This window comes from Topomyia yanbarensis, chromosome 3 (assembly GCF_030247195.1).
Source record: "Topomyia yanbarensis strain Yona2022 chromosome 3, ASM3024719v1, whole genome shotgun sequence".
Classification (NCBI taxonomy): domain Eukaryota; kingdom Metazoa; phylum Arthropoda; class Insecta; order Diptera; family Culicidae; genus Topomyia; species Topomyia yanbarensis.
The window spans coordinates 84,485,785-84,503,151 of NC_080672.1; the positions used below are offsets into that span (position 1 = coordinate 84,485,785).

At 38.8% G+C, this 17,367-nt stretch overlaps 1 protein-coding gene across 7 annotated transcripts in view; it reads left to right on the forward strand.

Moving 5' to 3' along the window:
- LOC131688844 (MOB kinase activator-like 2) overlaps positions 1 to 17,367 on the forward strand; it is a 498,911-nt gene that overhangs the window by 441,670 nt on the left and 39,874 nt on the right. For all 7 annotated transcript variants that reach the window (XM_058973406.1, XM_058973408.1, XM_058973411.1 and 4 more), the window contains one exon: positions 3,328 to 3,488. In XM_058973406.1, coding sequence (XP_058829389.1) covers positions 3,328 to 3,488 — 161 coding nt within the window. The remainder of the gene's footprint in view (positions 1 to 3,327; positions 3,489 to 17,367) is intronic.

Sequence of the window (17,367 nt, forward strand, 5' to 3'; positions counted from 1 at the left end):
CCATCTAGCCAGATGCTAGACCATACACAAAAATTAAGTATCAGATTCACGGTCCGTGCGATCATTCAAGAATACACGTGCGAATGTGTGCGAATGGCCACATGGTTATGAAATCGAATTTATACACGCAAATTTAGATACACGCTAGCACACTCGACAAACACGTTAACATACAAACCTTCGATCCGTTCGCAATCATCCACGTACACCTGCGCTCGCGATCTCACAAACAGGATAACGCCCCGATGACTAAGTGAACATTTTAGCACCTATAAATTTACATTTGCAAACGCGGTTTCAAGAGTATACCTACAAACACTCGTGGTCGCGCGATCATGAATCGGTTACGCCTGGAAGCACCTACTCTCGGCTCTAGTAGCCTAGGACCTACTCTCGGCTCTAGTAGCCTAGGACCGTGCCTTCAGTTAGACCACTAAAAAATTACGATCATATCCGCTAGACAACACGTGCCATGGCGACATGATCGGGAACTCTTGTGATGTGAAAGAACTAACTCTCTTCTAGTATCTGAGCCGTACACCGAAAATTAAGTATCAGATTCACGTTTCGCGTTCATCCAACAACACACGCAAATATATGAAAGGCACACGGTTATAAAATAGAATTTATACACGCGAAGTTACGTACACGTTAGCACACGCAACATTTAATAACGCACACGCGATTGAACACGTTAACTTACAAACGCTCGAGCCCTTCGCGATGATACACGCGATCACGAAATCTCTACGTCCGTACATATCTGAACCGTTCAATGAATATCACTGTCAGAATCACGAACCGCTGCAATTGGCTTTAATCAGTGTTTTAGTGGGTGGCATTTCCCGTCTCTTCTGCAATTCTCACTACAATTGCAGAAGAGACGGGAAATGCCAATGATTCTGACGGGAAGCGCTGACGAGTTTCTAGCTCTACAGCTCCAGTACTCTCGAGAAAATAACAAGTTCGACTAATATCAGGTTTTGGTTTCAAAGTGCTACGAAAAATTCAAAAGTCAAGAAAAAAATAAAAGTTTGAGCATGATTAGTCCAGTAGATTTAGAAGTATGATGAACATCGCAAAACAAGTTTTTGACCGGGTGGCTACGGAGATCAACTGTCACTCACTCAATTTTCAGTATTTTGCCATGAACATTTAACGAATTTTTATTCATTTATGGTATTATCATACAGAAATTGAGTGAATGTATCGCGCTTTTTTTTATCGAATTGACCTTATCAACACTCAATCCCCCTCCCTACCCCTCAAGAAAAGTCATAATTTAATGGTTCTGATTCAACTGTTACATCGTAATACGTATTTTACATGAACTGACGATTCCACTGTGTTCCGGCTTTTTTTTGTTTATTTTCGTTTTCGTGTTCTATATTTCCGCCATCTAGGTTCAACGTAATGAATCTTTAAAATACATGAAATTATTCTATAAATATGAAAATAGGAATTCTATTTAAAAGTAGCATAATAAAATGACGAGAGTTGAGATTCTATTTCTTAGCTTGCGTAATGTAATAATTGCAAAAAACAAAAAAAATGAATAAAAACATGTTAAAGAATTACAACAATGGCGTTTGCAAAATTATCGAACATAGCAAATATAAAAAATAGCAAAATTTCCAGAAATAAAAAAATAATAAAAAGCCATATAATAGCAGAAATAACAAAAAAATAGCCAAAAAGGAAATATATAGGAGCAATAAAAAGTGTTAAAATTTAGAAACAATAAAAAAGCGAAAAAGACAAATATTCCAGTAAAATGTCTCTTAGATAAACGATCGATGATTGTGTTCGGGAAGCTCTTGCTCAGTGGTCGGGAATGCCAAAATCGTGAACTTATTTTATTAGCGACGAAACCCTCGATTATATTCAAAAGGTGTCTTTGAAAACATTGTTCATATGATTACTCTCCAAATTCTGATAAACATTGAAATTCAGCATGATCTACGATGATAAAACTAAACAACAATAACTTGTTCTGCTGTCTCTGTAAGTTAATTCCTTTGACAAAATTTTAGGGCTACTCACAATTAAGAAGTTTGTGGAAGAGGTTGAGTTTATAAGTCTTACTAAACGTTTTTGATGAAAAAGCGAAGTATTTTTACCAGTCTTTTTTGTACTATTAACTGCAGTTAGTGCTCTTAAACATCCAAAGTTTCACTGTGCTGGTAAAAAGCATATGTCATTAATGGTAGGTGTCCCACAGTCCGGTGCTAGCTTAGTCCTGTCACTAAGTTTGTGTCGGATTCTGATGAGAAGACCTCGAAACGCATCTCCACAACTAACTAAGGTCACATTAGTTTCCTGTATGATCTGGAATTGCTGCTATTCAGTGCTCTTTTGAAGTTACCTAATTTAATAATCCCATATTGCTTCGAGTTCAACCTTTATCGTAATTGGTTGCACCGCTCATCATAGGTGGTGCTTTGAACCGATTGCCTTATGTTGTTGCTTTCAAACCCAAAACAAATCAGCATTCAAATTTGCATCATACACGTTTATATCTCCGTCTCGAGTTCGACCTTTACCAAAAATGGTGGTTTCGAAATCTTGTTTTTGTGTTTTGATTGAAAATGGTACCTTGAGAAAAGGTATTTTTACAATTATTGCAAAAAGTGTTTGCCGTAACGTATGATCGAAAATAGAGCCATTCTTTTCTGAAGCATTTCATAATCCAAAATTTCTCTCGGCATAAACAGATGATGCATTACCAAGATTAATAAACGGGCCTCACTGCTGCTGCCGCGATTCGAAAAAAAAAATAGAATCAGACCACAACCGACTGTGTCCGAGAAGATTTCGTATGATAAACCCATCGCAACACTAATGCTTCATTCATTGGCCTGTTCTCGCTTCCCGTTTGCTATAATCTTTCGGTTGCCTCAGTGGTTTCATGCGGAAAATCTCCTCAAGCGCCATATGTATACGCGTAAATTTAGCGTTCATTTGGAAATCCTTCTCCCGAACCAACCACCACAATATTGTTCAGCAACTCTCGTTCCCCCCTAACGGTATTTTTATACTTAATTAACTTTCGAAATTGGCCTGCATCTGGCTGGCTACGTTTTTATGTGCATTTTCGTGGCAAGTTCTTTTTTCCTACAAATAGGTCAACGACGCATTGCCGGAAGAACTCGCACGTCCGTCGTAATTGAGTGTTGATTTATATCCCATTTAGGTTGCAATATACTTATATACATCCGAATATTCACGATTACGAAGCCGCTGCTTGCCTTCCGAGTTATCTGCCTTTGGATATTTTTAATTATACCCATAATAATCGTGTGTTTATCTGTTCTTTGTACTTTACAGAAAAGCCCGACGCAAGGAACGAGACGGCGACTCGAGTCAGAGTGACACAAAGCTATACCTGGAGGAGGGAGTGTTGGAACGCAAATTACCCGATGCCGATCTGAGGTTACTGGTGGACCTGCCCGCTGGTTTAGACTATAATGAATGGCTTGCCTCGCATAGTAAGTAGTCGAATTTCCGCTCCCGAGAAGAAAAAAAATCGTTTCTATTGTTGTGATGCCTACAAGTAGCTAAACGCAGCAGCCCCCAGCATTTTAAGGTCACAAACTGCACGCAGAATGGAAATTATTTTGGTTTCTATTTCAATGGGTTGGTTGTTTTCAAGAACTAAGAACATTGGCCTTCGTCGGTTATTGTTGACTTTTGCTTGATGAAGTAGCTGGACTTGATGTTTGCTCTTGCTGATGTCGACTTTAAACTGTTTAGTTTTGATGGTTTCGATGTTTATCAAAAGGAGTTTGTTTTGAATTGTATCGTTCAGCTTTGTTATTTATTTCCTAATAATGAAAACATTGTTTATGGGCAACCACTATTTGGAACAAACCTTGTTATTCAACTGCTTTTAGCCTAGTCACACTGTCGGCTTATTAATAATATTCATTCTAGATATTTTTACCCTATACCCCAAAAGTTATTTTTTCTAACGAAAATTATGCTAACGGATTATATTTTGACAGCTGCTTATTAGATAAATTGGCGATTGGATTTATAAAGAACTCTTGAATAATACTCAGCACACTGAATAAAGGCTATTGTTCCTAAAATCGCAAAGAAAGTGCCATTAATTTTGAAACAATCACGATTTAACGTCACGAAAAATAAAAATAAACAAAAATAATGTGTTTTATAATTTTGTTCAATTTCCTGTCGCCTGAGTAACGCTTTTATTAGTGGAGATATTTGTTTTTGTTTTGTGATCTTCAGTCATTGTTCCTCCCATGTCATTACCAAATCGATTTTCTGTAGGTGGACTAGTTCCCAACTTCAAGAACATTCAGCATAAAGGTATAGGTCGATTTATGACTCTATTCTTAGGTTTAAGAACATTATTCAGATCACGAATATACGATGCGAACTAATTCATGATTTATTACATCTTGAAAATGATCTGGTTTTCGTGATTGTGAATTAGTTCACAAAATCAAAACATCTGGATTTTTTCTCGTGAACTATTTCACAAAACTCGTAGTATTATCCATGAATCCTTTCAATCATCTTGAATTGGTTCATGATTCCTGTTATAGTAGTCTCGAGTCAATATTCTTGTTCATTAAATAGTCAAATATCTCAAAACAATAAAATATTATTCATGTATATGTGAACAGTTTCATAATTCCTAGCGTATTATCCATGTATACGTGAACTGGTTAATAATTCTTAGTATATTAGTCACAATTTACCATTCGTATTTGTGAAATAGCTTCCAAAATCAAGAAATATTATTCATAGAAACTAGGAATCTAAGAATACTAGGAATCATGAATCAATTCCCGATTCATGTTGCCTAGCAAAAAAGTTACGTGCTCGTGAAATAGTTTACAAATAATGAACTATTATTCATGAAATACTGGTTCAGAATTCCTAGTATAATAGTCAAGACCGACCATTCGTGGTCGTGAAATTGTTCACTAAAACATGACATAATTCATAGATTCGTGAACTTATTCATGATTCCTAGCACTAACGATCTGTTTTGCGTGCTTGTGATATTTAGAAGATATATCTAATCATTATCGATTTCATTTAACTCTACATATGGTAATGAGTTTTCAAGTGAACTATATCACAAAATATGGAATATTATTGATGAAATCATTTTTGTTCCATGCACATTTTCTGGAAATGTCATAGGTATGTCCAGCTGCTAGCGACCAGTAATAAGTATGAGCAGCAGCATATTAGACAACCTTTGAACCTCGAACATCGTTCTTATTTTTTTTTAATTTTGATTATAGAAGTGTTAACCTTAGGGTCATTCGTCTCTTTTCGGGTTAGAAAAATCTCTTTTGGAAAAATCTCTCTCCCTATGTGCTGGGTTGGGAATCGAACCCAGGTGAACTGCGTACAAAGAAATCGATTTACCTACTTACCTGTTGTTCATTTGATACGGTTCAGTGTAATGTCTGGATAGAAATTGAAAATTGCACAGCAAAAATACATTATAGAGCCAGTGTTCGTGATATAGTGCACAGAACAAGATACCGCGCGTCAATCCCACTTCTATGATTCACTTCATATTGTCAGGTTACTCCGAGTAAAAAATCCGATAGCAATAAAAAATAACAAGTCATGCTTTGTTTTCTCCCTATAAAAATAGAAAGTGATTCGACTTGCGCATGAGGGCACAACATCTAACTTAGAAAAGAAGGATTTTTATGTCTCGAATTTTACTCGTCAGTAACTGACGCCAACTTGCTGTCAGACGAGAAATTCAAGCTGAAACATTATTGGCATCAGAATACGAAGCACAAAAATCCAACTTTTCTAAGTTAGGTAGTGTCATGCGCAAATCGGATCCCTTTCTTTTTTTTCTTTTATAGGGATAAAAAATGCATAGTTCCAGGCGTTTGACTCTCTTACCAAAAGATAGAGTTCGTATTCAGATTCTTGTCAGCAATCTGTTGTTTTTCGGCCATTTTGGTGTCAGCTTGGATTTCTCGTCTAACTGACAGTGTCAGTATCTGTGTTTGATTTGCTGTTTAATCTTTATCTATAAAAGAACGAACACCGGTTTAGCACCTAATCATTTTGGCCCATGAATAATTTCGAATATTGTGATTTGTTGATGGATCGAATAGGCAGCAGCTAGCAATAAGCGCTGGTCTACATGAGAGAAAGGAGCACTGGTATGCAGAGGAGAGTAGTAGATAAAGCACATTGTTGCATTAGGCAGCTCTGCAGTCAATTATACTGAATTGTGCTCTGGGGTGCTGGAAGAGATAATCCTTCTTTCTAGCATCTATCAGCTATCGAATCCGAAGAAAGTGTACAGCATGTCGGGACTCGAAATCAAATATTCATTATCAAATGTTTTGAAATTTTCGGATACAAAGTATTTGCGAGAAACATTTATTTAAATAGCTAAATTATTTAAAAGAAAATCATGCCACTTGAGGTATCAAGGACGTAAATTTTATTTATTCAGTAGTCACTTTAAATTTATTGACGGATACTCTCGAATAATTGACAGATATTCTCAAATCTTAATAATATTAAAAATAGCCATGAACAGTAAAATAATCATAACCATTAGAAATAAAGCGAAATTACTATGTGGGAGTTCGAGCTCGTTCGACACTAACCAGTGGTCGGAGCAGAGTGTTACATGTAACACCTCTTCCTTTCGAGATTATGCAGATTTTCAACGTTTTCCTGTATTGAATCTTAAGTATTGCATCTTTTCCGAGCCTCTCAAATTGATACCTGAACTAACCCTAACAATGTGCATCGTATCGATAATGTGTGAAAACCCGTTTATGTCACGGTATGTATAACAATGGCGCTAGCTGATCTTAAATAACTGAAAAGTTTCTATTCTGAGCTCCTAGACGACAAGAACTTATCTAACCTGCATGTGCGATGCCAAATAGATAACTAAAATTATTTATAATTAGAGACCAAATATTACACAAAAATCATTGTTCTAAAGGACTTAATTCATTTTATGTCCTACTTTTGCATGAAAAGGAAGTACTATGCGATAGTTCGAGATCGGTAATACTGTCGGAGCAGCGAGTTTCATATAGCACCGCTTCCCTTTCAGATCATCAAATATCAAGTCTCAAATATTGCATCATTGCCGAGCCTCTCAAATTGATACCTGAACTGTCCCTAATAATGTGCATAATTGCATTTGCATCAGTGCTTATGATGTGTGGAAACCTTTCTCTGCCACATAATGACACAATCTCTAGGAAAACATCAAAAGATCATTGTCGTCTTAATCTTGGCCGAAAAATCTGAAATCCCAATCGAAATTATATTTTTGATTTCTAGGTTACTTGATCTTGGACCGCCATTTTTAAGTGTCCTTGACCAATCCCTCCTCTTCTTGATCTTCCTCGATTGCGAGTCTGCGAGTGCGGAGTCTACCTCGAAGTCGACATCCGCATAACAGTTTTTGCAACCGGCCGAGACGGTTGTGCCTCCAGGTGGAAGGTTTTGTTCTCGAGAGAGTGACGGAGTGCGAGACGCTGTATGCGTTTTTGTGGGAGAGAGAGAGAGAGAGACCAGTTTGTTAAGTGTGAGTCGACAGTTGATACGTCGGAGGCGTGGTCAACGGCAACCTCGGTGTTTTGACAGCAAACCGCGGGTAGAAGAATTTGCCTACCGCGGTGGCAGAAATCGAAAGTGATCGTGCCTGTACACACAGAAAAAATATATTGTATTGGTGTCGTCGGGCAATTCTAATCGACGAGAGGGGAAGCGTCACAGGTAGACCCATTTGCTCTACTCGTCTACCGCAGAAGTGGTACGACGAATAAGGAAAACAAGTGGCACCGAAAAGTGCCGCATCGACAGTGGGATTTTCGCAGCAAGCCACAGGTAGCCACATTTGTTTACCGCGGCGGTGGAAACGGAGAGAGCGCGCTTGTGGTGGTGATACCGACGAGCAGCTTAACCGGAGAGAGTTTTGAAGTGTTGCAGGTAGGCCTATTTCTCTACTGAAGAAGCAACGCGACGAAGAAGGACAGCAAGTGTCACATTGTCAAACAACGGGCACCGAGTTTACAACGTAACACATGAGGTGTGTTCTACAGGTATAACAGGTATATTTTTCATTCCTTTTTGTGATAGTTTTTCTTGCTAGGTAAAATGGATGAAGAGATGGGAGAACGAGTAACAGACCCTCCCCCTAAGCCTTATGCTGAAAATGTAAATCCGACTAGAATTAAAATTTACCCAGAGTCGTCAACGGGACCATGGATTGTATTTATTAGGCGTAAAGTAAAGGCGCTAAATATTATTCAAATTTCTAAAGATTTGACTTCGCGATTCTCGGATGTAAAAGAGATCGTCAAAGTCAATAAAGATAAAATACGCATTGTCGTTGGTAGTCTCAAACAAGCCAATGCAATTGCTTCTTGCGAGCTTTTTACGCGTGAGTATAGAGCGTATATTCCTTCAAAGGAAATTGAAATTGATGGGGTCATCACAGAATCGAGTTTGACTGTTGATGACATAATTAAGCATGGGGTTGGTCGTTTCAAAGACACCATACTTAAAGACGTAAAAATACTTGAATGCAAGCAATTGCATTCAGTATCACACGAAGAAGATAAAAAAGTTTATCGACTGTCTGACTCATTTCGAGTGACTTTCGCTGGGTCTGCGCTGCCCAACTATGTCATTATCGATAAGATTCGTCTCCCTGTTCGCCTTTTTATTCCTCGTGTAATGAATTGCCTTAATTGCAAACAGCTTGGCCACACAGCCACTTACTGTTCCAATAAGGCACGGTGTGGCAAATGTGGGGGTTCTCATCAAGAGGATACATGCAATGAAAATTCAGAAAAATGTTTAATGTGCGGAGAAAACTCACATGAGCTCCCTGCATGCCCCATTTATAAATTGCGTGAGGATAAAATTAAACGATCCTTGAAGGAGAGGTCTAAGCGCTCCTATGCAGAAATGTTGAAAAATGCTACCCCTAAACCCATTTTCTTAGAAAACACTTACACATCTCTATTTTCGGAACAGTCTGACTCTGACGGAGCGTGCGAAGGTACATCATTTGTTTTACCCGGAAATTCCAGAAAAAGAAAACAGTCTTCTTTTCCCAAGCTGCCAAGAAAGGGCCTTAAAATTTCTCCACCAATAGATAAACTGCGCCCAAAACCGAAAAATTCCGATTCAAAACCGAAATCAATTCCGCCCGGTTTTGGGAACGTACAATCCAAACAGAACACCATTACTGGAAATAATAAAATTTCGACTTCCTCTGAGCCTCAGCCGGGGGTAGGATTATTGAAATTTTCTGAAATTGTTGATTGGATTTTTAAAGCATTCAATATTTCTGAACCACTAAAGAGTATACTTTCAGCTTTCCTCCCAACAATTAGAACATTTTTAGAGCATCTGATTGCTCAATGGCCCATCCTTGCAGCGATTGTATCTTTCAATGGGTAATTCACCTCCTCCAATGAAAGATTCCATCACTGTTTTACAGTGGAATTGCAGAAGTATCATACCTAAAATTGATTCCTTAAAAATTTTACTGCATAATTTAAAATGCGATGCTTTTGCTCTATGTGAAACATGGCTTACCTCAAACATTAATTTCAACTTAAATGATTTCAACATTATTCGCCTAGACCGAGACACCCCGTATGGAGGAGTGCTTCTAGGAATTAAAAAGCGCTATTCTTTCTATAGAATTAACATCCCCTTGTTTGCGGGCATTGAGGCTGTAGCTGTCCAAACGAACATTAAAGGCAAAGACATGTCTATCGCTTCTATATATATACCTCCCAAAGTTCAAATTGGACAACGTCAAATTTTTGAGGTAGTGGAATCCATGGCTGCTCCGCGTCTGATACTGGGAGACTTCAACTCGCACGGAGTATTGTGGGGTTCCCTCTACAATGATAATCGATCCTCTTTGATATACAATGTTTGTGACGAATTTAATATGACAGTTTTAAATACTGGCGAAACAACACGCATCCCCAGACCTCCTGCACGTCCAAGTGCATTAGATCTATCTCTGTGCTCGACATCACTTCGGTTAGATTGCACGTGGAAGGTTGTACCTGATCCTCACGGTAGCGATCATTTGCCAATCGTTGTTTCAATTAACAGTGAATTAGGCCTTACGAATTCAATCAATGTTCCTTATGACTTAACACGAAATATTGATTGGAAAACATACGAAACATTAATTTCCACTTCTCTTGCTTCGACAGAAGAGCTACCCCCTACCGAAGAATATGAATTCTTAGCGGGTTTAATTATTGAAGCAGCAGAACAAGCCCAAACGAAATGCAATCCTGGAATGACAATAAATAGACGCCCCCCTAATCCTTGGTGGGACAAAGAGTGCTCTGATGCATATGAAGCTAAACAAGTTGCCTACAAAGAAATTATGAAACAGAAAGGGGGTATACGTGAGAACTTTGAAAATTATTTCATTTTGCAAAACAAATTTGACAGTATACGTCGTGCCAAAAAGTCTAGTTATTGGAGACGCTTCGTTGATGGCTTGTCAAGAGAAACATCAATGAGTACTCTTTGGAACACAGCCAGAAGAATGAGGAATCGAAACGTGACTAATGAAAGCGAAGATTTTTCGAATCGTTGGATATTTAATTTCGCCAAGAAAATTTGTCCCGATTCTGCTCCTGCGCAGAAAATCACTCGCGATGTTCCCACAAGTAACGATTTCATAGATTCGCCTTTGACAATGATGGAATTCTCAATTGCACTCCTCTCATGCAACAATAATGCTCCGGGACTAGACAGAATTAAATTCAACTTGGTGAAGAATCTGCCTGACCTAGCAAAAAGACGCTTGTTGAATTTATTCAATAAGCTTCTTGAGCAGAACATTGTGCCGCACGACTGGAGACAAGTGAGAGTTATCGCTATTCCAAAACCGGGAAAGCCAGCCTCCGATCATAACTCGTATCGACCGATTGCAATGCTATCCTGTATCAGGAAATTGCTGGAAAAAATTATCCTACGACGTCTCGACAATTGGGTTGAGGCGAACGGCTTGCTATCAGATACCCAGTTTGGTTTTCGGAGGGGAAAGGGAACGAATGATTGCCTGGCGCTACTTTCGTCAGAAATCCAACTCGCTTACGCAAAAAAAGAACAAATGGCGTCTGTGTTCTTAGACATAAAAGGAGCATTCGACTCAGTCTCCATTGATGTTCTCTCGGAGAAGCTACATCAATGTGGTCTTTCACCGATTTTAAATAATTATTTATACAATTTATTGTCAGAAAAGCACATGCATTTTTCATATGGCGATTTGGCGACACTCAGAATAAGTTACATGGGCCTCCCACAAGGCTCTTGTCTAAGCCCCCTTCTCTATAATTTTTACGTGAATGACATTGATAATTGTATTGTCAGCCCATGCACTTTAAAACAACTTGCAGATGATGGGGTGGTTTCTGCCATAGGACCAAAAGCTATAAATTTACAACAACCATTGCAAGATAGCTTGGATAATTTATCAATTTGGGCTTTAAAGCTGGGCATCGATTTCTCTACGGAGAAAACAGAGTTGGTCGTTTTCTCAAGGAAGCGTGATCCAGCTCAGCTTCAGCTTCAGTTGGTTGGTAGAACGATAGCCCAAGTCCTGACTTTTAAATACCTTGGAATTTGGTTCGATTCTAAAGGCACATGGGGAGGCCACATTAGGTATCTAATAACGAAATGCCAACAAAGGATAAATTTTCTGCGAACAATAACTGGATCATGGTGGGGTTCTCATCCAAGTGACATGATAAGATTGTATCAAACAACAATACTTTCAGTAATGGAATATGGGTGCATCTGTTTCCGTTCAGCTGCGAACACTCACATTATTAAACTGGAACGGATACAGTATCGCTGTTTACGAATTGCCTTAGGTTGCATGCAGTCGACCCATACAATGAGTCTTGAAGTACTAGCGGGAGTTCTTCCTTTAAAAGACCGATTCTGGGATCTCTCTTCTCGTTTACTTATTCGATGTGAGGTTATGAACCCACTGGTAATTGAAAATTTTGAAAGACTTGTCGAGCTTCAACCCCAAACCAGATTCATGACAGTGTATTTCAATCACATGTCACAAGAAATAACGCCTGCTAGGTATGTTCACACATACGTCAATATACTAGATATTCCTGAATCCACTTTATTCTTCGACACGTCCATGCAAGCAGAGATTCGTGGAATTCCGGATCATCTACGCTCGCGGGAGATCCCTAAAATATTCACAAGTAAATATCAACACATAGACTGCCTTAAAATGTTTTACACTGATGGGTCACGAATCAGTGAGGCCACTGGTTTCGGTATTTTCAACAATAATTTTTCAATTTCTCTCAAACTTGCAGAACCCGCCTCTGTTTATATAGCGGAACTAGCAGCAGTTCACTATAGTTTTCAAATAATTAATACTTTACCCCCGAACCATTACTTTATCCTCACTGATAGTCTCAGCACAATTGCAGCTCTACGCTCAAAGAGGATTGATAATCACGATCCATTCTTTTTGGGGAAGATACGAGAATCTCTGAGTAACCTGACAAGAAAATGTTATAAATTTACCCTAGTGTGGCTCCCCGCCCATTGCTCTATTGCGGGCAATGAGAAAGCTGATAATTTAGCCAAGATTGGTGCACTAGATGGTGAAATATATGAAAGACCCATCGCTTACAATGAATTTTATAGCGCTTCTCGACAGAGGACACTTGCTAGTTGGCAAACATCTTGGGACAATGGAGATATGGGACGATGGCTACACTCAATTATCCCTAAAGTATCAACGAAGGCATGGTTCAAAGGATTGGATGTAAGTCGGGACTTCATCCGTGTGATGTCTAGGCTCATGTCCAATCATTATACTTTAGATGCGCATCTCCGTCGTATTGGGCTCGCTGAGGGTAATCATTGTGCTTGTGGAGAAGGTTACCACGACATTGAGCATGTTGTTTGGTCCTGCACTGAATATCGTGAAGCCAGATCACAATTAGTAGATTCTTTACAAGTCCGAGGAAGACCAATCCATGTTCCTGTTAGAGACATCCTGGCGTATCGCGATCCTCTATACATGGAACTTATCTATCATTTTCTAAAAACAGCGTCTGTCAAAATTTAATTAAATTCATCTCCTCATACTCTCATCCAAGGCTAATCATTCACCAATTAAAGTGTCCTAGAATATTTAGTTTTTAAATTTAGACAATAACAGAAAAAAAGTAAATAAATTCACCCGAAAATACTAGATCATTATGAAATACAACAATGTAAGGAATAAAGCAAACAATAAAGTGATTTCAGTGTTAGTTTTAGACAAAGTACTAGTATAGTTAAAATTAGTCTTAAGGATTTTTGTAACGTGCTATGTAAAAAAAGAAACTGGCGTAAAAAGCTTTTGCAAATGTCGTGTCAAATAAACGTAGGAAAAAAAAGTCGACATCCTCTTTTGGGTTCTTTGCTGAGCATTACTTTAACTTGTTCTTCCGTCATTTGCACTGCATGTTCAACCCGTCTGTCATGTTTTATCGGACATTCGATGTCAGCTTGTTTATAGATACACTTGGTGCAGCTTGTGATTCATGCGTCAGTACCAGTCTCCATTTTCTACTGTGCCGCCTACTATCTATTGTATAGAATAAGTTTTGTTTGCATCTATAGGCTATGGGACTTTAGCTGATTGTGCAAACCATGGAAAGTTCTATTCGCAGCCGCAATACGCCTTTTTATCTCCCACCTAATAACGTTATCACATGTCACTAGTGTTTCAAGATATATGAATACGTCGCCAACTCGTATCGTGCCATGTCGATTTCAACCTTGGAATCAACTGTTGTGATGTATTTTGTCTTGTCAGGGTTTATAGTTAATCCGATTCTCACAGCCTCCATTTTAAAGGCACAAATGCCTCTTTCACTGGTCTGCGATCAACGCCAATGATGTCGATATAGTCCGCAAAGCGAAGAGGAATGTGAATTTTGGAGATAATGGTTCGGGTTCCGTTCCTCTGCATGTAAGACCTTCGCATCGCACCTTCGAGCGCTATGCTAAACCAAAGATTAGAAAAGCCATCACCCAACTTCAATCCATCTGACATCAAAAAACGAGTGAAATGTTTCTCTGACTATTTCGACGCTTGATTTTGACATATCTAACTTCTGGTGGATCAGCTTATTCAGCTTTATCGGAGAGCCATGTTCAAACATTACTCGCCGTAGTTAGTTTCGAATCATTGAATCGTACGCCGTCTTGAAATCCAAAAACAAGGCATAAAGATCTGGGCCATCGTAGATGGTTTTTTTTGGATTATAGATATATTAGCTTTACGGTCATTCGCCTCTTTTTTGGGTTAAAAAATTTCTAGGAAGATCACCTATGTGCGGGATTGGGAATCGAACCCATGTGAGCTGCGTACAAGGCAATCAATTTACCAACTACGCTATAGCCGTCCCCTTGTTGATCGTTCTTCTCGAAGCACGTACCCGCATTTATATGCTATATTTCACGTCAATATTCTTAACAATCACATTGACTGTGACAGCACAAATGTCGTGGAGTGTGAGATCGGATGTAAATCATCCGTCAATAACACTATTCATAAGTATGCATGCAGAAGGCATTTCACGCATTTTTTGTTGAAAGCTACAAGAACTCTAACCATTACCGATGAGAACACTACACATTTCCTTAACAGCAGTTATGGTACAACATCTTAAAAATACCAACCGCGTTAAAGTGCGTGGGGAATACGCATGGTCTTGCCTGAGTGAAATAAGAGTTGAGAATTGATAGTTCGTGAGAAGAATCAGAAGCCAACTAGCAATTTGCAGCAGTCATACCAACATGAAGAACAAACGTTTAATTGTCATATTCATTGGCTTACTTTTAGGCCAATAAATCAATTATGTTAAATCAATTATTTATGATCCATGTTATATTGTCGACAACATTCCCGACAGCCGGCTGTCCGAAGTTCAAGTTGTTTTCGATGTATCAAACTCTCGATAAAACGGTTATTCAGAGTATGAACACATTCGCATTGAGAAAATTTATGCATTATAGTCAATAAACTATTCAAACTTGTTATGCACGAAAACAAATTCTCAGTCACATCGCTTGCTTGAGGCGAATCCTGACTAACAACCCACGTACTACCGTATTACTTATGGGAGTGTCACTGAGTCGGGGCCTTCCGTTGAGTAAGTACCACATCAACACTTCCTTTCTCATATCCCAAGTTACGACAAAGGTGATCGTGGCCAGCAATGGTGGTTCTCAGGCAAAATTCTCGCTCGGACTGGATCAACTGTTATTCCCAAACAATGCTCCTCAAGTAGTCTGGCTGGAAATGAGAGTCATCAGTCTGCAATCTACGAAGTATACCGTGCTTACGCAACGCAACGCAACATCTTAAAAATATAAACCGTGTTAGCTTATAATCGCATATAGAGAGCTTAAGTTGGATATTAGGGACATACCCATCAAACCCCACAATTTTATAAGAAACAAACCTTTACTTTGTGTGCCCGACACGTGACACTTTGACTTAGAGACTCCTTTTGTCAGGGACCTGTAACGACATGAGAGCTCGTTTTGATAAATTTTTGGCAGAGATACTTAAGCGCGCCGGATCCCACGTAGCCTCTAGTCTGTTGTTGTCTGAAGAAAGATTAGGGGAACCCGGGGCTATTCGGCCCTACCTAAGTAAATATCCCTTTTAGGTGGATAGGTGTGAAAAAATTTACCGATCAAAGGTCTTAATTGTTAGTTTGAAACCTCAGCTACATTTGCAAAACACTACGTTTTTCCATGCTTTTAAAATGTAGCGGTAATTCGGATCTCCCTTCGGGGCAATTCAGACCGTCATTCTTCTTTCGTTGTTTTTACAATGGAATTATGTTTACCTATGAAATATTTATTAGAGAAACTCCTTAAGAAACAAAAGGAATAAATTGCTATACAAAAACTTAATCTGGTAAGTCACAGCTGTCGATTGACGCATCATGTATTTTCTTTGCTATGCCGTATGCAATGGTGTGCGCAGCCGCATGCTGCTGAACGGTGGTTGATGGGGGTCCAAATAGCCCCGTACGCTCATTTCGCACAAAAGTGGTGAGCGTCTTGTAAATATCTGTGGTTTTACCCAAACAAAAATCATTCCATTAAACAGGAGCGTCAAGCTTTCCAAAATGCTTACCTTTAATTTTTTACTTTTATTTGTTTCTTTAATCATGGTTTTACCATTATAATGATTTTTGTTTTGGGGATGGCAAAAACTTGAAACACGTTGTATCTCCTTTCGACAAAAAAAGGATTAAATTAATGTTCTAGAATAGCGGTTCCACGAATATGTACGACAGTCAGAAAGTTTTGCTTTTTTTCTGAGAAATCGAGGGGGTCCGAATTACCCCCACTGTCTTAATAACCCCGGGTCCCCATATAGTCTGTTATCAACCTCTTAGTGGACTACAACGCTAGTTAGTTAACTGCCGTCAGCGGCACAGCCAAACAACGCCACATCGTTTCCGAAGCACAATCTTCCAATGTAAGGTAATCCAGTTTAAAGTATCACCCGCAACGAAATTGCGGGAAAAAGAACAGAAGCAAACATTTATATGTTTGCTCTAGGCAAGACTTACCGTTGTTAAACTTCAAAGATTGAGGTTAACTACAGCACCCGGAAATTGAAAAAGACGACGCAAACCGCCAACGTAAATTATTATAGACGAGCGCAACTGTAGATAATCAACCATTTCACAACTATTTTCAAAACATCCAGTCCCAAACTAACCATTAAAAGTAACAGGTTCGGTTGTTTGCAATTCAATCAGACTAAATCCATAAACCCATAAAATAAGTGCTCACAACACCCACACCTGGAGCACGTATCCATTGGCGGCGCGGGCTATTTTATGACTTTACTTACTATAATAATAAGAACAACTTGACCCAAAATGGTATTTTTGCCAACATTCATTTTTTTTTCGTGTTCCACTACCTTCGAAACCATCCAACGTTTTGTTGACTGATGTACCGTTTCGCTGACAGTGCAAACGGTGTATAATTTGGCACTAAACAGGTCATGTCTGTAGGGAAGCACGTGACGGTTTCGTTAATGTTTTTGCCGTTCTCATATATTTTGCTAAGGTACTGGTACCGAAATTTATTTCAATCGAAAATGAATGATAATATTGTTGTGATAAAATTGTTTACCCAATCAAATTCACTCAATTGAATGAAATAATGTTTACCGGTAAAATTCTCGATCCATTATAGGATCGTCACCTTAAACTGTGCCGATTGGGATTCGGACTTCGTTTAATTTTCGCGAATTTTGTTTGTCAGCTG